Source organism: Hylobates moloch, unplaced genomic scaffold, assembly GCF_009828535.3.
Source record: "Hylobates moloch isolate HMO894 unplaced genomic scaffold, HMol_V3 SCAFFOLD_11, whole genome shotgun sequence".
Lineage (NCBI taxonomy): Eukaryota > Metazoa > Chordata > Mammalia > Primates > Hylobatidae > Hylobates > Hylobates moloch.
Window position 1 is genome coordinate 73,754,145 of NW_026652286.1, and position 21,311 is coordinate 73,775,455.

Here is a 21,311-nt window from a genome sequence, read left to right on the forward strand (position 1 = left end):
CACAAACAGAAATGACAAAGGTGACATCGCAACTGATCCCACAGAAATACGAAAGATCCTTAGATAACTATTGTGAACACCTCTACACACACAAACTACAATATCTAGAGTAAATGAACAAATTCCCGAAAACACGCAATGTCCCAAGTTTAAATCAGGAAAAAACTGAAGCACTGAACAGACCAATATTGGGTTCCAAGTGGAATTAGTAATAAAAAAACTTATTAACCAAAAAGAGAGCCCTGGCCAGAGAGATTCACAGCTAAATTCTACCAGATGCACAAAGTATAGCTGGTACCAATTCTACTGAAACTATTTTAAAAAATCGAGAGGGAAAGACTCCTCCCTAACTCATTCTCTGAAGCCAGCATCACCCTGATACCAAAACCTGTAAGAGATACCACGAAAAGGGAAAACTACAGGACAATATCTCTGATAAACACAGACACAAAAATTCTCAACAAAACACTAGCAAACCAAATCAAACATCAAAAAGTTAATTTACCACGATCAAGTTGGCTTCACTCCTGGTATGGAAGGTTAGCTCAATATATGCAAATCAATAAATACGATTCACCACATGAAAAGAATTAAAAATAAAACCACATGATCAACACAATAGACACAGAAACAGCTTTCGATAAAATGCAATACCACTTCATGATAAAAACCCTCAAGAAACTAGGCAACAAAGAAACATACCTAAAAACAATAAGAGACCACAATGACAAACCCACAACCAACATCAGACTGAATGGGCAAAAGCTGGAAGAATTTTCCTTGAGATCTGGAAAAAAGATGCTCACTCTCAACATTCCTGTTAACACTGGAAATGCTAGTCAGAGCAGTCAGGCAAGAGAAAGAATAAAAGGCATTCGAACATGAAAAAAAGAAGTCAAACTATCTCTCTTGCCTATTACATGATTCTATAACTAGAAAATCCTAAAGACTCCACCAAAAGGCTCCTAAAACTGATAAATGATGTCAGTAAAGTTTCAGGACACAAAATGAACATGCAAAAATTAGTACCATTTCTATACAACTATAGCATTTAAGGTGAGAGCCAAATCAAGAAAGTAATCCCATTTACAATAGCCACACACACACACAAAATACCTAGGAATACATACAACTAAGCAGATGAAAGATTTCTACACGGCTAACTACATAACATTGCTAACAGAAATCATAGATGACACTAACACATGCAAAAACATTCCATGTTCATGGATTAGAAGAATCAGTATTGTTAAAATGGCCATACTGTCCAAAGCAATCTACAGATTCAATGTTATTCCTATCAAACTACCAATGACATTTTTTTCCAGAACTAGAAAAAGCTATTCTAAAATTTATATAAAATCAAAAGGGCCCAAATAACTACAGCAGTCCTAAACAAAAAGAAAAGTCAGCGGCATCACATTACCCAATTCCAAACTATACTGTAGGGCTACAGTAACCAAAACAGCATGATACTGGCACGAGAGCAGACACACAGACCAATGGAACAGAATATAGAACCCAGAAATAAAGGTGCACACCTACAGCCATCTATCTTTGACAATGTTGACAAAAATAAGCAATGCAGAAAGCATTCCTTATTCAATAAATGGTGCTGGGATACCTACCTAGTCACATGCAGAATAATGAAATTGGACCCCTACATTTCACCATATACAAAAATTACCTCAAGGTAGATTAAAGATTTAAACATAACACCTCAAACCATAGGAATCCTAAAAGAAAATCTAGGAAATATGATTCTGGATATTAGCCTTGGGAAATAATTTCTAACTAAGTTCTCAAAAGCAACTGAAACAAAAACAAAAATTAACAAGTGAGACCTAATTCAACTAAAGAGTTTCTGCACAGCAAAATAAACTACCAATGGAGTAAACAGACAACCAAGAGAATAGGAGAACATATTCACAAACTATGCCTCCAACAAATGTCTAATATCCAGAATCTATAAGGAACTTAAACAGTTGAACAAGCAAAAAAAAATCTCACCAAAAAAATGGGCAAAAGACTTGAATAGACACTTCTCAAAAGGAGACATACGAACAGCCAACAAACATTTTAAAATGCTCCATATCACTAATCATTAAGATATGCAAATCAAAACCACAATGACATACCATCTTACACCAATCAGAATGACTATTATTAAAAACTCATGCCAGGCATGGTGGCTCACACCTGTAATTCCAGCACTTTGGGAGGATCACTCGAGCCCAGAAGTTTGAGATCTGACTGGGTAACATAGTGATACCTTATCTCTACAAAAAAAAAATAAATAAAAAGTTTGCCAGGTGTGGTGGTGCGTGCCTGTGGTCTCAGCTACTCAGGATGCTGAGGTAGGAAAATCACTTGAGGCCAGGAGATTGAGGCTGCAGTGAGCCATAATTGTGCCACTGCACTCCAGTCTGGGTGACAGGGTGAGACTGTCTCAAAAAAGAAAACCCAAAAAACTCAAAACCTAATAGATGCTGGTGAGGCTGTGGAAAAAAGGGAATACTTATATACCATTGGTGGGAATGTAAATTAGTTCTGCCACTGTAGAAATTGGTTTGAACACTTCTCAAAGAACTTTTTTTTTTCTTTTGAGACAGAGTCTCGCTCTGTCACCCAGGCTGGAGTGCAGTGGCACGATCTCGGCTCACTGCAAGCTCTGCCTCCCAGGTTCACGCCATTCTCCTGCCTCAGCCTCCCAAGTAGCTGGGACTACAGGCACCCGCCATCATGCCTGGCTAATTTTTTGTATTTTTAGTAGAGACGGAGTTTCACTGTGTTAGCCAGGATGGTCTCGATCTCCTGACCTCGTGATCCATCCGCGTCAGCCTCCCAAAGTGCTGGGGTTAGAGGTGTGAGCCACTGCGCCTTGCCCTCAAAGAACTTAAAACAGAACTACCGTTAGACCAGCAATCCCATTACTGGATATATAGCCAAAAGAAATTGTTCTACCAACAAGACACATGCACTCACATGTTCATCACAGCACTACTCACAATAGCAAAGACATGGAATTAACTGAGGCATCCATTAATAGTGGATTGGACAAAGAAAATGTGGCATATATACACCCTGGAATATTATGCAGCCATGAAAAGAACGAAGTCATGTCCTTTGCAGCAACATGGATGTAGCTGTAGGCCAAGACCCTAAGCAAATTAACACAGGAACAAAAAACCAAATACTGCATGTTCTCACTTGTAAGTGGGAGCTAGACATTGGGTACTCATGAGCATAAAAATGGCAATGGAAACTGAGGACTACTAGAGGAGGAAGGAAGAAGAAGAAAGGGTTGAAAAACTATTTAGTACTATGCTCAGTACCTCAGTACCTAGGTGATGGGATCATTTGTACCTCAAACATTAGTGTCACACAATATACCCAGGTAACAAACCTGCACATGTACCCACTGAAGCTAAAATAAAAGCTGAAAAAATAAAGAGAGCTGCGATAGCTGGAAAAAAATGGTCTAATACACTCTCTCCCAGAGTGTAACACATAATCATTTATGGTATACAAGCAGTTTTTAGGTGGTACATCAAATAGATATTTAAATAGTTAAGAATGTATATTAATGTCTTTTAGAAAAATTATAACTGGCATATCAAATCCATTATTTCAGAGATATTATTGCTTAGGAAGAGGCTAAGCAAAACAAAAATACTAGAGAAATGAGTTTAGTAGTGAGTCTGCTTCCTGATAATCCCCACTAACTCTGCTTAATATCTTTCCACAGCACTTACCATTATTTGACATGTATATTTGTTGCTAGTCCTCCCACAGTGTAAGATCTATGAGGGCAGGAATTTTGTCCATTTTGTTTGCTGCTATATGCCCAGAACTTAGAATAGTATCTGGTAACTAGAAAGGGCTCGATATACAGTTACTGAAAGAAAGGGATGGGGTGCAAGTTAGACAGCGATTGAGGGGGAAGAGGGAGGAAGGTAAGAAGAAGGAAGGAAGGGAGGGAGGGAGGGATGGAGGGAGTAGAGTTAAGCAAATAAGTAATATAAAAGGTATGAAAATGCAGCAATAGCTGTGAAGCCCATAGAATATGGCTTGGGAAGCATAGGAATAACAGGCTAAAGTAACAAGCAGTTTGGTTAGAGAAGACAAAGGATTATAGATGCTTGAATAATATGCTAAAGGCCGGGTGCAGTGGCTCACGCCTGTAATCCCAGCACTTTAGAAGGCCGAGGTGAGCAGATCACCTGAGGTCACGAGTTCAAAACCAGCCTGGCCAACATGGTGAAACCATCTCTACTAAAATACAAAAATTAGCTAGGCATGATGGCAGGTGCCTATAATACCAGCTACTCGGGAGGCTGTGGCAGGAGAATCGCTGGAACCTGGGAGGTAGAGGTTGCAGTGAGCCGAGATTGAGCCATTGCACTCCAGCCTGGGTGATAGAGTAAGACTCTGTCTCAAAAATAAATAAATAAATAAAGCCCTAGAATATTAAAAGATAACATAAAATTCTCTAGGTTATATTGCTGATCCCCAGGAATATTCTGAGGGTTCTATCCAGAACTCTGCCATTTCCATTCTTTGATAAAATTGAAGAGTCTTTTAAAGTCATTGGGAAAACACTCAAGATTAATGATCTTAAGGGAATCGAAGTGTCAGCATTAGACGCTCTGCTACTTTCTAAGGCAAGCATGCCAAGGAGAAAACAATGGCTGCGCCAGGGTCAGAATACCTTCAGGTCTTTCTTCTGGCTCCGACATTGACCAGATGTGTGATTTTGTGAAAAAGTTGTGTTTTCTAAAATTTAGGAGGTTCCTTAAGACTTCTGAGAGGAAACAGAAATACAAAGAGGTGGTAATTGAGGTGTGGGACTCAAAAACAATTTTAATCTGCTGAGATTGTGGTTTTATTCAGTTAATAGAAAGTTACTGACCACCTCCTTAAGCCAGGCACTACTGTCAACCTAATCACAGCCCTTAACTTAGGAAAACAAATCTTTAATCAAGAAATTATAAAATTCTATAAGTGATCTAATTACATGAATTACTGTAAAGTGCCCAGCATGTTACCTGGGTGATTAATTTTGCATGTTTGCAAAAACAAAGGAGGTGACAGTTGCATATGCTTTAAACTTGACAAGCATTGGTCTAAATATAGCATTTCCCAGAGGAAAATACACACAACGTCGATGGAACACAAGCTGTTTATAGTTAGTGCACTGAAAAAACATTTTTAGCTTTAAAAATTATGTAATATTTTTATTACGTTTTTAAAAAGTTATATCTAGATGTAAAAGCCACGATTCCCAGTGTTGTGCAGGATGTGGCTAAGTGAAAAAACGCAAGGGAGTAGACGTGTCTTGCATAACTGTGGCTCGCTTGATCTCTCACTCTGCTGTTTTCATTCAAACTATCTGTCACTATCTGACATTAATTTTTAAAAATGTGTGCTACATTACTGAAAGTTTTAAAGATTCTAATAAAAATATGGGAAAAGGGAATTCCTAATATAACTCTTCATCAAATGGATTCCTACCCCAGTTACAGTAATCTTGCTTTAATCAATCACTTGGAGAAGCTAGTAAGCAATGCACCTGACCAATTTGCAGAGTCAATTTTTTGAGCTGAAAGGAATGTTAATGCTCTCATTTTACAGATAAGTAGACTGATGCCCAGGAAGGGCTATGGTCACACAGGAGATGGGCAGCAAAGCCTAGACTCCAACACATTACTTAATGACAGGTCAGTGCATTGCCCATAACCTCTACTTATAGGCAATATAGATGAATGGAGTTTTCTTCTCTTAACGGACCTCAATATGCTAGAAACCTGTAAAGTTAATGGAATGGTATTGGTTGCTTCATTCAGACACTCACATGTGCAGAGTCACTGCCAATAATCAAGACAGAAAAAACAAAACAAAAACAAAGATGAATAAGAAATTACAATTTTCTGACACACAGTTTTATAGTATAAAGATTACACAGTATACTATTGATGAAAACATCAGAATTACCTCCAAGGACCATGCCAGCCTGACAGCACTTTCTAAGGCGACATGCTGGGCAGTTTTTTCTGCGGATTTTATCAACGATGCAGTCATTTCTTCCAGCACATAAGTAGTTATGCTGCCCTAAAAAACCAAAGAGTCAAAATTATTTACAATGTCTAAGATTCACTGGAAATTCTATGCAGTGACAACTGAAATAGAGACTAGATACACATCAGCAAGTGCATGACTCAGCCAGCTTCCTGCCTGGCACAGCTGAATGTTGGTGAAGCCATAAAACTGCTCAGTACTTTACCTGTGCCTTTAGAAGCCTAAATTAGGTGAGCATAGCTGAAGAATCAAGCCTAGGGCTCCTTTAAAAATCTTTTGCAAAAGATTTCTGTTAATCTTCTCAATGGTGTCAGTATCAGATTGCCTTTAGATGTCATTTCAAGATTAGCTACACGTTTCTGATAAGCATTAGTTGTACGAGGTGGTCAAACTCTAGTAAAACCTTTCTTTCTGTCATTGATGCCTTCAAGAAAATAGATACAGATGAAAGAATTGAAGAGGCTCCTGGAATAGACCTTTTTAAAAAAATCTAAATACTTAGTTCTATTGGAAAAACCCCAGAGCTGGTTCTCTCTTCAAGAAACCAACAGAAGAGCATGTAAAAAAGATCACTTATTGTACTGAATTTAATACCTGCCTTATATTGACTACACATTAGAAAATACCTTGAACAGAAATTGATAAAGGAAGAACTTAAAACATATAGAAGTGCTCCGTAAAGAAGAGAAACATTATAGAAGTGTAGATAATACACATCACACATCACCCTGGGGTCACTTTGTGTAGAGGAAACTATGGATGCCTTTAAAAAGGTCTAGCACGTGAATTTAATATTCAACAATGATTTTTAAACCACAAATATGTTAATAAGGCATGGAACAATCTAATTTATTTAGATTTAACAAAAATAAAAAAATTCAGCTTAAACATGTAAACATTAATTTACTTTTTTTTGACACTCTCTTTTTTTTTCCCAATAAATTTCTTTAAAACAGACTGTGAGTCTTTTAATATCATCAGCCTACTTCAGCCTACTTATACTTCTGAAGCATGACACATAATTTTAAAAGATCATGGAATTTTCCTGTAGTATTTTACATTAGTTAAGATTAAAATCAGAGTCTTCTGGCCAAAGTTTGTAGTAAAGGAACTCAGAGGTACCTAAAACATGTACTTAATCAAGCAGGGGAAAGGATTAGCCTAAATGGCAAAGGGCAAAAAGGCCAAAAGGCCTATCTATGTGACAGCTGATATCAAGAAGGTTCCTGACCTCAGGCATTTCTGGAAAAGCACAAATATTTTCTTAAAGATGCATGCCTCTATAAACTTATGTTCATGTACACTCACACAGTGTTCATCTCTTGTTTAGAGTCCCAGGAATTAAGCCTTCACCTAATAAAGGGTAACTGTGAAGTCTCATATCTATGCTGACTTTTGTGCACATAATGCCAGTCCTACAGGAGGTTAGCAGAGTGTACTGCATACTACTTTCTGATTTGACTCTATTTTTTTTTTTACCACAAGATATATATTTAGGCTATAGGAGTGACTGTGAAAGCAAGGTGTGTGTAAGTCAGTCTATCAACTGATCATCTATTTCGAACCTATATTGATATAAGAAGAGAGAACAGAAAATAGAAAGATTTTCTATTTTTCTTTTTTTTTTTTTTTCAGACGGAGTTTCATTCTTGTTGCCCAGCCTGGAAAGCAACGGCACAATCTTGGCTCACCACAACCTCCACCTTCCTAGGTTCAAGGAATTTTCCTGCCTCAGTCTCTGAGTAGCTGGAATTACAGGCATGCGCCACCATGCCTGGGTAATTTTGTATTTTTAGTAGAGACAGGGTTTCTGCATGTTGGTCAGGCTGGTCTTGAACTCCCAACCTCAGGTGATCTGCCCGCCTTGGCCTCCCAAAGTGCTGGGATTACAGGCATGAGCCACCATGCCCACCAAGGTTTTCTGTATACAGAAAACAGACTTCAAGAAATAGAGCATGCAGATGTAATTGTTTGAAGACAGGCTGTCCTACTCTCTGCTCCTAGGTCATAAATACGCAGGAAAACGGTCTGATCTAAACACCAGAAGCTGGCATGCTGCTGATCTGTCTCACTTACACTTCTAAAATGGCCTACAATATCATCTCCTTATTCAGTGTCTCAAGGAGAGTCCTCCTTACCAACGGTTTTTGCTTTTGTCCTTCAAACAATTCCTTCCTACCTTTCAAGTCTTGCTCCATCAATTTCCTCCTATCTCTCCTAAAATCTTTAGTCTCTCCAGTCCAATGATGTCCTGCTCTCTCATTATTTTTCCATCCAAAAAAGTTCCAGCACCAAAAAAAGGAACCCTAGCTCACTCTAGATTCTCCTTGAATCCATTCCCCTTTTTTGGTCATCAAAGTTGTTGAAAACATCATCTACATTTGCTGTTTCTGCCTAACTTTCTTTATTCCTATGTGGTAATTTGACTTGTATATTCACTATTCTTATAAAATGGCTTAACACCATCAAAGATTTTTTCATTCCTAAATGCTGTGAATGCTTTCCTGACCTGAATCATTTGCTTCAGGTAATTTCTTCCCCTACCTGTCCCATTGATTCATAATTTGGGGCCTCTCTTTTCTGACTCTTGACCTGTCTTTCTAGCAGTTCCTTTTAAATTCCCTTTGTCAACTCCTCTTACTTTGCTTATTCATTATATGTTGTGTGCCACTGCACACACTTTGTGGGTAGTCTCATTATCTTCTGATGGTCCCAAAATCTCAATATGAGCTCTCACCTTCCAGTCATATTTCTAGGTACCTCAAACTCAATATATACAAAATACAATTAAGTGGTTATCTGTTCAAATTATATCATGAATTGTATTATTAGAGAAATTCTATAAGAACATAAGGAAATTCAAACAGAAAATAACCTACAATTTGATAATCATGCATCTATTCCCATTTTTGCTTCCTTCTTGCTATGGTTTGAATGTTTGTGTCCCCTTCAAAATTCATATTGAAACTTAATCCCCAACATGACAATATTAAGAGGTGGGGTCTCTGCCTTCATGGATGGAATCAGTAGCCTTTTAAAAGGGCTTGAGGGAATGAATTTGGTCCTTTTTGCCCTTTCTGCCATGTGAGGATGCAGCAAGGTGCACCATCTTGGAAGAAGAGAGCAAGCTTTTACCAGACATGGAATCTGTGCCACCTTCATCTTGGACTTCTCAGCCTTTAGAACTGTCAGAAAATATTTCTGTATTTATAAATTTACCCAGTCTAAGGTTTTTTTTTTATTGCAGTGGAACAGACTAAAGTATTTCCAAACTGTCCATGCAAATCTAAATGGTATTTAATATCTATTTGTTAATATTTAAGTTAATGTATTGATACTTTTATAAAACTCTCATTCATTCAACAAGTATTGAGTATCTACTATATCCCAACACTATTTACTGACTAATCCATGTTTTCCCCCAGTAAATTAAAATGCCATCTTAATTGCTGACACTACACTGTAGTACCGAAGAGCAAAGTTACAGAGGCCAGACTGCTTGTTCAAAGCTCAGATCTGCAACTTACTATCCACAAATAAAAATAATAAAAGAACAACAGACAATTATTAAGCACTTACTATGTGCCAGGCATTGTTATGAGCTATTGACATATATTAACTCATTTCATCATCAAAGCAACGTTTGGAGGTATTATTATTCTCATTTTATACAGAGTTAACTGAGGCATCTAGAAGTTAAATAACATGCTCAAGGTCACGCAGTTAAACATTTTAGGTTAATTATCTTGAGAGGTAGTATAGAAAGTTACTGTTTAAGTGTGAATGTCAATCTCATCACTTAGTAGCTGGATGACATTTGGCAATTAAAATGAAGATAACATTAGTACCTTGGATTGGATCTAAGGAATACACAAGCTCATGTAAGAGCTTAGAATAGTCTGGCACATAGCAAGTACTTAACAAATGTCTGTTATAATTATGATTATAACACATCTAAATCTCAAATATAGTTAGATTTTTTCTAGATGTGGTCTAAGAGATCTATATCTAGTCAAGTTATTCAGTTTTAAAGGCAACTTAAAGATATTCTCAAACATGCATGAAATTGGGAAATAAGACCGCAGTATGCTCTTCCTAAAGATGTAATCCAGTCAACAATAGATAAGTTATAGCACACAATGTATGAGGTAGGAAGTCTAGTATGAAGAGACTGATGATAAGTACCAAATAAATTTAAACATAAGTATAAATTTAAACATGAGTATAAATAAGGAAATTATAGTTACCAAACAGAATGCAAGTCTTTTAAGTTTGGAAGAAAAAATGACTTAGATGTCCAATATTTAAAGTTTGAGTTGGAAGGACAATTTTTAATAATTAAGGGCACGGGCATGAAGTCATGACCTTGAGGGGTTGGCACGACTCATATCATTGTAGACTGCCTGTGACAGACTGGAATGGTTTAAAGAAATCTGGAAGCTCAATTCACTCTAACTTTTCATCATCTTTAACATTAAGTGATGAGCCATCAAAACTGCAAAGTAGATGCATTATCATGCAAACAAAATATGGGGAGTATAGTTAAAAGTTTACCTTCTCAAGCAATTTTTTGGCTTAAAGAAATGTTGTAGCCAGCCAGTTCCAACTAGAGCTGACTAAGATAATTTGGCATGGGGCCCAGGCATTGCCTCTGAACCATAATGCCTGGCCAGGACTCAGAGCCACCAAGAATGCAATGAATGCAGTGGGAGCCACTCACTACATCAGGTACCTGGCTGTATATGCAGGTGAAGAAAGGCCAGGCACAAATGCATTAGCCCTGTCACAACATTTTCCTGGAAATCTAGAAAAAGATGAAAATCTAACATAACATCAGTTGCTACCATTTTCTTCAGACAACAGTCCGCAGTTTATATTCTGGTTTTGAGAAACACATCCCTGTCTAGATCCACTCGCTCACTCATCATAAACCGTAGGTTGATGGCTGAAATTGCATATTATTTCTTCTCCTCGGTCCAACATAACATTGTGACTCTACAACAAGTGTAAAACCATATTAAACCACTCAGAGCATTCCATTTGCTACCATCTTTGCTATTTACCTACATTGTCACCACCAGGAGTTATAAGACATTTAGGAACACTTATAAGCTATAAGCCACCACAAACAGGTTACATGGCATAATGATAAATAGGGGAGTTCACCCCACTGGGAGCCACTATCTAGCTCTCTCCCTTAATATATGCATCATCTGCCCCTGTTGAAACCTGGGGAGCTTAATAGAGCACTACGCTTCTATCTCCTTGCAAAACTGATCTGTTTTAGGGTGGGGAAAGCGGGGTGAGTTCAAACTGTTATGTCTTTTCTTTCTAATCACATACTCTTTCCCATGTTCTTTATGCTCCAGAGTACTAACATCCTTGGATTACCCCCAAACTCTCTCATGCCTCTATGACTTTCCTCCCTTCCTTCCAATTTATCAACTTAACAAAATCTCACTCATCTTTCAAGCCTTGGCTTAACTGCTCCCCTCATCTGGTCTTACCTGACTGCTCTCATAAAGGCTTTAGACATTTCTTCTGCATACCAACTGCACATTCAACGTATTCCTATTGTATACTGTGTGCCTATAGCTACTAGGTTCTATAAGAGTAGGAACTACTTAGTTTGATACTTTTAACTCTTGTGTAAAATACAGTTTGATAAATATTTTTTTAGATAAGTGTATACACAATTATACCTATTGTTTCACTTATATTTGTAAATATAGTTATACTCAACAGTATGACATATTTCACTTATTGTCATATATAGTAGTCACTTGCTTCTGATTTTTTACACTTTTTAACTTTTTTTCTTACAGAATGCCTTTTATTCAGCAATTTCTTGCCTTTTTATAGTAATAGACCATAATTAAATGTGAAGTATAACAAGATTATTTTTAACATCTAATTTCCAAGTTTTACTTTTTTTTTTTTTTTTTTTTTTTTAGCAGATTCTCACTCCGTCACCCAGGCTGGAGTGCGGTGGAGTGATCTCAGCTCACTGCAAGCTCCGCCTGCTGGATTCATGCCATTCTCCTGCCTCAGCCTCCCGAGTAGCTGGGACTACAGGCGGCCGCCACCACGCCTGGCTAATTTTTTGTAATTTTAGTAGAGATGGGATTTCACCGTGTTAGCCAGGATGGTCTTGATCTACTGACCTTGTGATCCACCTGCCTCAGCCTCCTGAAGTGCTGAGATTACAGGCGTGAGCCACCACGCCCAGCCCCAAGTGTTACTCTTATTAAAAAATATTCTGTGAAAATAAAAGCACTATCAAAATGTGATTAGATCATTTTATTTGCCTAGTGACTTACAAAAATTTTAGATAGATGACAAAATTCCATTTTAAAGGAAATAAAATATCTTTATTATAAACAAGAAAGGGACTTACCTGTAAAATAAGAAATCTATATTGTTTGTGTTGCTTCTCAATATGAGCACAAGTGAACATATTTCACTTAGGTCTGAGAGAGTTCACAAGTTTTCATGGCATTTTTGAAAAGGAGGGGAAAATACACAGTCAAATGGCAGGAAATAATATATGTTAAATAGTTTAAGGAATGAAATAGTGAAAGTCAGTATGGTATGACCCACCAGTCACAGGCTTGAAGCAACATGAGCTGGTCCATATGAGGGCAATCTTCCTACCACAAACACAGAAATACTGGATAAAATATAATAGAAGCATGTTGCTTAATTACAGTCTGGAAAAAAAGGTAGGTAAATCTCTACAAGCCAGAAAAGAAAAAAGAAATGAAAGCCAGAGGAACAAACAACTAGACTCTGCAGTGATCCAAAAAAGTTTCAGATACAGATAAAAGAAATGCCTAAAAGATAAGAAATGGGGTTTAAAGCCCATGAGAGGATGGAATATATTACTTCAGTCCCAATGGAAGAGAGTGGCAGGGCTGAACTATATGCATAAAAATGTAGAACCTTAAAAGGCTGCCCTAGCAATGAAAACAGGGCTAGAAAACACTATACAGAAAATGCCAGGAAGCCAGGAATCTGTCCAAAATTCAGGGTGAGGACAAAAATCATTTATGCCTAAAAACAACATAAAAAAAATAAAATATTGGCCTTTAATGGGAGGTGAATTTTCACTATCACATGGTATAGGAACCTGGGCCAAGGAACAAAGACTGGTACGGGACCATTGAAATTGCCAGGGTCCTTCGAGAGGCAAATGAAAAGCTTATCTGTAGGGACAGGTGTGTACACATGCAAAAAATGAAAGATTTGTACAAGAATATTTATAGCAGCAGTGTTCATAATAGCCTCAATCTGAAAACAACCCAAATGATCACCTATAGCAAAATGTGTAAACAAGTGGTTTTATTTATTCAATGCATTATTATACAGCAATGAGAATAAATGTCTAGCTCCATGCAAAATGTGGATGAACTACATAAGTATGATGTGTAAAATAAGCAGACACAGAAAAATACTATCTGATTCCATTAATATAAAGTTCTAAAATAGTTCAAACCAATCTATCATGTTAGAAATTGGGATGGCGGTTACTTTTGGGGAATGATTGGAAGGGGCAAAATGGAGCCTCTGGGAACCTAATGATCTTTAAATTTTTTGGTCTGGGTGATAATAACGTCGTTTCATTTACCTACTAATAAGCTCTACATCTTTGAGTGCTTGTCTGAAAATATTTATTAATAAAAGTTTCTTTCCTTTAAAAACTGGCTCCAGCTAAGAGGACAACCTAGAGTATTGTGATCCAACAGAATCTGTGTAGGGTCAGTCAGCGGAACTCCAGAAGCAGAGGGTCACGGTCATGTCTAGAGAGAAGAGAGGTGTCTACTGCACTACAGCATTACAGGATTACAGTTAGAGCCTCTCAGTAAAGTATCTCCAGGAATCTCACCAAAGGATCCCACTAGAGGAAGAGCAGCCTGTAATCACCCACCAAACACAGATAACCCCAGTGCCAGCAAAATTCCTACTTGTTGTGTAAAATTGTGCTCTCTGTCTAACTTCTCTTCCCACACCTTGGCCCTGGAAGGGTCAAAATCAGCTGTCAGTGGGTGAGTGTGGGCAGCATAAACAGAGAAGAAGCAGATCTTATTTGTTCTTCCCTTAGACTTCAAGCTCAAAGCAGTGAGTGCTGAATTGGGGCAAAGAAGAAATCTAAATTTAGAAGAGGATTTGAAAATTTGGCATAATGCTTCCCTGGGCATTTTGATTACTGATATGGTTTGGCTTTGTGTCCCCACCCAAAACTCATCTTGAATTGTAATCCCATAATCCCCCCATGTTGTGGGAGGAACTCAGCGTGAGGTAACTGAATCATGGGGGTGGTTCCCCCCATGCTCTTCTCGTGATCATCATGAGCAGTGTGATCAATCAGTGAATTCTCATGAGATCTGATGCTTTTATAAGAGTCTAGCATTTCCCCTACTGGCACTCATTCTCTCTCCTGCTGCCTTGTAAAGAAGGACATGTTTGCTTCCCCTTCCACCATGACTGTAAGTTTCCTGAGGCCTTTCCAGCCATGTGGAACTGTGAATCAATTAAACCTCTTTCTTTTATAAATTACCCAGTCTTAGGTATTTCTTCATAGCAGCATGAGAACAGACTAATACAGTTAGTGGAATGAGGTTGTTCTTCTGATTAAAATCTATGGGACTGGCCTAAGATTTTATGCAGAAGATGGAAGAACTAGTCTACAAAGAAGTTTTGTTGTTAGAGGTAATAATGCTGATATAGTATTTTGAATCCACACACACACACACACACACACACACACACACACACACACACACACAATACATATAGATAAAACAACTAGTAATTATTTTGATTTTGCTAGAAATACAAACATAAACCAGTAATTCTCAACTGGAGGCAATTTTGCTCCCTTCCTCACCAGGCCATTTCACAATATCTGGAGACAATTTTGGTTTATGCAACTAGAGGGTAGGTATTACTGCAGAGAGGCCAAAAATGCTGCTAAACATCCCATAATGCACAGGACATCCCCCCTGCAACAATTATGTGGCCCAACAGGTCAATAGTGTGAGGTTGAGAAATCATGATATAAACTCATGATCCCCTTCCTTTTTCAAAAAGAGATATTTTCTAGGTCTGTTCACTGAAAATGCTCAGAAGTAAAGACAACTCCAGCAGGAATTCAGATTTTCACATCTAATATAATTTTCATCTAAAAGGAACCAGAGCTCCTTGGGGAAATGACTGATCCAGGACTAGGGCAGGAAATGTGCAAGTTGAGCCTGGGATGCTTTGCTGTGACAGATGATTTGCTTTTACTGAGGGCTAATAAAATTGTGTTTCACTGACCACTGATAATTCACACCAACCAAAATTAAAACAATTTGAACATCAAAAAGAACTGGTTCAAGTGATTAAAACACATTGAATATATATTTAAGAAAACATGAGTACATAATGATATGTAAGAAGAGAAAGAATGAAAGAAACGAGAGGAACTCACTGGAAACCACTGGAAATTACTAGGGCACAAACTTAACAACTTTGAAAACCGAAAATTAAAAGTAAATAATAAGTATCTGTTAGGCTTTCCATTATTAAGTGTATTTTAAGTTACCAGATTGCCTCTTGGAAGAAAGAGAGAACTATTAAAAATATTTATAGCTGATAAAATCAGAAGGGATAATAGAAATAGAGAATCATTCTTTTGCAATTCCTAATGAAATGGCCACCACTTGTCAAGTCTGAAAAGACAATTAAAATATTCCATCCACATATGAGAATCCAGCTGTCTTCTACTAAGATAGACATTAAAATGACTTATAAAAGTGTAAAACAATGTCATTCTTGTCATTAAATTTTTTGGTTTGAAAAATTAGTATCTAATGGGTTTGCATTTTTTTAAAAGAGCTAATAAAAAGTTTTAAAACATTATGAGTTTTAATTTCTAACACAGTAAATACTGAGAGAGATAATTCACATATACAAAAGCTCTTTGGGCTTGAAGCAATTTTTAAGCACATAAGGGGGTCAGTGTCTGAGAACTGTTGGCCTATGTAGGATTCTTGTCAAAACGTTTAACTGGCATATAATTATGTGGGGGAAAAATCAGACAAAGCCAGATTATGGAACTTTCTACAAAATGGCTGGCCTAGACTCCTAAAAAAAATGCCAATGTCCTGAAAGACAAAAAAAGGTGGGAGATCTTTTTAGATTAAAGAAAACTAAATGGAGTTGTTAACCAAGTAAAATACACAATTCCTGACTGGATCCTGAATAAAAAAAAAATTCTATACAAAACATTTTGGGAAAAACTGAAGAAATTTTAATACTAGCTGAATATTAGAATAGTTTTATCAATGTTAAAATTTGGGGGTGATAATACTGTGGTTATAATGGAAGATGTTCTTGTCCTTAAGACATGAATTTTGAAGTCTTAAGAGGTGCAATGTCATGATGTCTGCAACTTACCTTCAAATTGTTGATTATAGATATTCGCTGTACTATTCCTTAAAGTCTTTTGTATGTTTTCTGGAATCCAGCATATTCTGAAGATGCATGCAGAATGAGACAAAGGTTCAGACCAGTTTTTCACGTTAGTAAGTCAGGGGATGGTCATGTAAAGTGGAATGAAGAGTGACTATCTAGCAGAGTGTGAAAGACAGCTGGACAATAACAAATCAGTAGGTTTTAAAATATCTTCATGAAGATCCAAGGATTTTTGATAAAAGTGAAGAAAAAAGGTGTGGGGGTGAAGGAGAGAAGGAAAATCTTATTGAGTATATTAGACACCAATATACTAAGCATTTAACTGGTTTATTTCATGTAACCTTGTAACAAAGTAGATATTTAAACATTTAATTTTCCTTAGAACAGCAGTCTCCAACCTTTTTTGCACCAGGGACAGGTTTCATGAAAGACGAATTTTCCACGGACCGGGGGCAGTGAGGGGTGAGGGGGTTGGGGGAAGCGGTGATTTCAGGATGAAACTGTTCCACTTCAGATTATCAGGCATTAGTTAGATTCTCATAAGGAGCACAACCTAGATCCCTGACATGCTCAGTTTGCAATAGGGCTTGCGCTGCTATGAGAATCTAATGCCGCCACTGGTCTGATGGGAGGTGCAGCTCAGGCAGTAATGCTCACTCACCTGCTGCTCACCTCCTGCTGTGTGGCCTGATTCACAGCAGGAGGTGAGCAGCAGGTGAGTAAAATGGCAGGAGAAATGATAACGTATGTTCAATAGTTCAAGGAATCAAACAGTGAAAGTCGGTATGGTATGACCCACAAATCGTAGGCTTGTTCTAGGTTGGGGACCCCTGCCCTAGAAGAAATAATAAAGTGCGTGGAAATTCCCAAGGATGGAGCAGATCTAAATAGTCTTTGGACTAGAATCTAAGACGACACAGAATATGCTAGCTAGAGAACAGACCACTGGGCACTGAAGACCAGGTGTGAGCATCTGAGACCTTAAGGGCGATCCTGGGGAGGGATACAGCACATTGGTGAGCAGCAGGGCAGAGAATAGCACCTCCTGTCTCTTACCCCTGCATGTTACTAAACTTCACCCTGAACTACAGGACACTACAGGAATCCCAAATTAGTCCAAGCATCAGACAAACAAGTACTCTGGTAGACATTGGGCATATTCCTGACCTCTCACATATATAAGAATATATGTTATCTTCACCCAAGAATAGCAACTCAACCTGATGGAATTTTTGCCAATCTCAGCATTTAGTACTCAAAGAGGAAATCTAATGTCAACCCAATTTTTATGTCTTAGTAGTTATCCAGTTGTATTAATCCTACTTAAATGCATATAGGGTGTTTTTTCTTCTTATGAATAATTTTAAAAAATTACCAATATATGCAAAGTTTTAGCTTTTTAAAATTATATTTACCTGGGATGCAGTGAGTCCTTTCGATCTAAAAAGTAAAACTTTTATTTAACTGCTAAACTTACTTCTGTTATCCATGTTTGACCACCTATTATTAGCTATATAACCTTGAGCAGATCATTTAACTTCTTGGCACTACATTATCCTCATCTATAAAATAACAGTTTAAAAGTTGCTTTGAGGGTAAAATAATGTATATAAAATCTATAGCACCATAGCAGACACAGAATAAATGCTTAATAGTAATTATGACAGTTCAATAAACAAATATTTCTTGAATATCTACCATGTGCCAACATTGATCTAGGTGCTGATGACACAATGTAGAAATGATCTCGTAAAAAAGATACATAAGGAAGAGTCATTTTCTATAATCAATTAATACTTTTGCTTGCCTTGTTTTTTAGTTTCTTCTTCAGAATCACTGGATATTTATGGGTTGCATATGTGCTCTCTATTCATCATATCTGTTGTCTAACAGCATAGTGATAAGGCCATATGCTTTAGAGTCAAATAGACTTTCATTCAAATTCAGTTCTGTCACTTTCTGCAGCATGATAAAATTATTTAATCAAATATCTTAGTTTTCCCACACATAATATAGAGATAAACATTTTATAAGGCTGTTATATGGATTAAGTGAGCTAAATTAGATGAAATGTTACCACAATGACTGGTACATAATAAAAACAATAAATCATAGTGTGTAATTTTCACCAGTTTACCAATTTCTCTTCATTCTGAAGTAACTCCTTAAAAGTGAACTCTACATAATTGGTGTTATTTCCTGCTCTTTATGACTACCAATATGGATTTTAACTCTGTTATTGCATTTTGGATCATACTGCAGTATTTTCTTATCTCATCCAGCTATGCTTTTATCTAATCTGATTGTTTCCTTATGACACTCAGTCTTGTTTCACAGATATTATTGTGTTTGTAATAATTCAAAGCAGATTATTATCCAAATTTTTCTTTTCTTTTTTTTCAGCAAATAAATTTTAGGCATGTTTTTCCTAAGATAGAATCTGCCTATTACTGATATTAAATGTTACTGGTGTTAAATGAGACAACTTGACAACACTCTAGTGGGGGAATGTGTTAAGTGAGACACCGGCAGTAACCAAAGTTTGTTGTTTCAGGATATTCATGGAAGCTGGAAGCTGGAAGCTGGAATGGGTTGGAGAAGTGGGGAGTGTTGGGGAAAGGAATTAGAGAGGAAAGAAGAAATTGCTAAGATGCTAAGAGATGACAGGGATTGTTTGAGGATGTGAGTAAGGCTAGAGCTGGCTAAGCCAGGGAGAAGAGTAGTAGATAGTACAATCAGAGTGCAGCAGAGTGCAGATGCTGTAGGGTCTTGAAGGCCACTGTAAGAAATTTGATTTTTCTCTAAAAGATATGGTACCACTGGAGACACTGAAGCAGAAGGGTAACATGATCTGACTTATATTTTAACAGTATCACAAAGGCTTCTAAGTTGAGGGCAGACTCTTAACCTCCGGAATCCAGGAGGGTAAGGATAGAAATGAGACTGTCAAGAGACCACCGCAATACATCCAAAGGGGAATAAGAGTGGCTTGAACCAAAGTGGTCAGTGGAGGTGGTGATAAGAGGTCAGGTTCTGGATGTTTTCTGAAGGAGGAGCCAATTGATTTAAAGAGTCCTATTTGGTAGCATATTCCTTTTTTTTTTTTTTTTTTTTAAGAAATGAAGCTTTCATGGACCTTTTCAAGGAGAACTACAAACCACTGCTCAAGAAATCAGAGAGGACATAAACAAATGGAAAAACATTTCACGCTCATGGATAGGAAGAATCAATATCGTGAAAATGGCCATACTGCCCAAAGTAATTTATACATTCAATGTTATCCCCATCAAGCTACCATTGACTTTCTTCACAGAATTGGAAAAAGCTACTTTAAACTTCATAGGGAACCAAAAAAGAGCCCACATAGCCAAGACAATCCTAAGCAAAAAGAACAAAGCTGGAGGCATCACACCACCTGACTTCAAACTATACTACAAGGCTATAGTAACCAAAACAGCATGGCACTGGTACCAAAACGGATATATAGACCAATGGAACAGAAAAGAGACCTCAGAAATAACGCCACACATATACGACCATCTGATCTTTGACAAACTTGACACAAACAAGCAATGGGGAAACATTCCCTATTTAATAAATGGTGTTGGGAAAACTGGTTAGCCATAAGCAGAAAACTGAAACTGGACCCCTTCCTAACACCTTATTACAAAAATTAACTCAAGATGGATTAAAGACTTAAATGTAAGACTGCAAACCATAAAAATCCTAGAAGAAAACCTAGGCAATACTATTCAGGAGATAGGCGTAGGCAGAGACTTCATGTTCAAAACACCAAATGCAATGGCAACAAAAGCCAAAATTGACAAATGGGATCTAATCAAACTAAAGAACTTCTGCACAGCAAAAGAAACTATCATCAGAGGGAACAGGCAACCTACAGAATGGAAGAAAATTTTTGCAATCTATCCATCTGACAAAGGGCTAATATCCAGAATCTACAAGGAACTTAAACAAATTTACAAGGAAAAAACAACCTCATAAAGTGGGCAAAGGATATGAACAGACACTTCTCAAAAAAAAAAAGACATTTATGCAGCCAACAGACATGAAAAAATGCTCATCATCACTAGTCATTAGAGAAATGCAAATCAAAATCACAATAAGATACCATCTCATGGCAGTTAGAATGGCAATCATTTAAAAAGTCAGGAAACAACAGATGCTGGAGAGGATGTGCAGAAATAGGAAAGCTTTTACACCATTGGTGGGAGTGTAAATTAGTGCAACCATTGTGGAAGACAGTGTAGCGATTCCTCAAGGATCTAGAACTAGAATTACCATTTGACCCAGCAATCCCATTACTGGGTATATATCCAAAGGATTATAAATCATTCTACTATAAAGACACATGCACACATATGTTTACTGAAGCACTATTCACAATAGCAAAGACTTGGAACCAAGCCAAATGTCCATCAATGACAGAATGGATTAAGCAAATGTGGCACGTATACACCATGGAATACTATGCAGCCACAAAAAAGAATGAGTTCACGTTTTTTGCAGGGACATGGATGAAGCTGGAAACCATCGTCAGCAAGCTAACACAAGAACAGAAAACCAAACACCGCACGGTCTCACTCATAAGTGGGAGTTGAGCAATGAGAACACATGGACACAGGGAGAGGAACATTATATACCTGGGCCTGTCAGAGGATAGGGGACTAGGGGAGAGATAGCATTAGGAGAAATACCTAATGTAGGTGATGGGTTGATGGGTGCAGCAAACCACGGTGGCACGTGTATATCTATGT

General features: G+C 37.4%; 1 protein-coding gene across 4 annotated transcripts in view; it reads right to left on the reverse strand.

The window, feature by feature from the left end:
* PGR (progesterone receptor) overlaps window positions 1-21,311 on the reverse strand; it is an 84,293-nt gene that overhangs the window by 40,746 nt on the left and 22,236 nt on the right. For all 4 annotated transcript variants that reach the window (XM_032168113.2, XM_032168112.2, XM_058446516.1 and 1 more), the window contains exon 3: window positions 5,995-6,111. In XM_032168113.2, coding sequence (XP_032024004.1) covers window positions 5,995-6,111 — 117 coding nt within the window. The remainder of the gene's footprint in view (window positions 1-5,994; window positions 6,112-21,311) is intronic.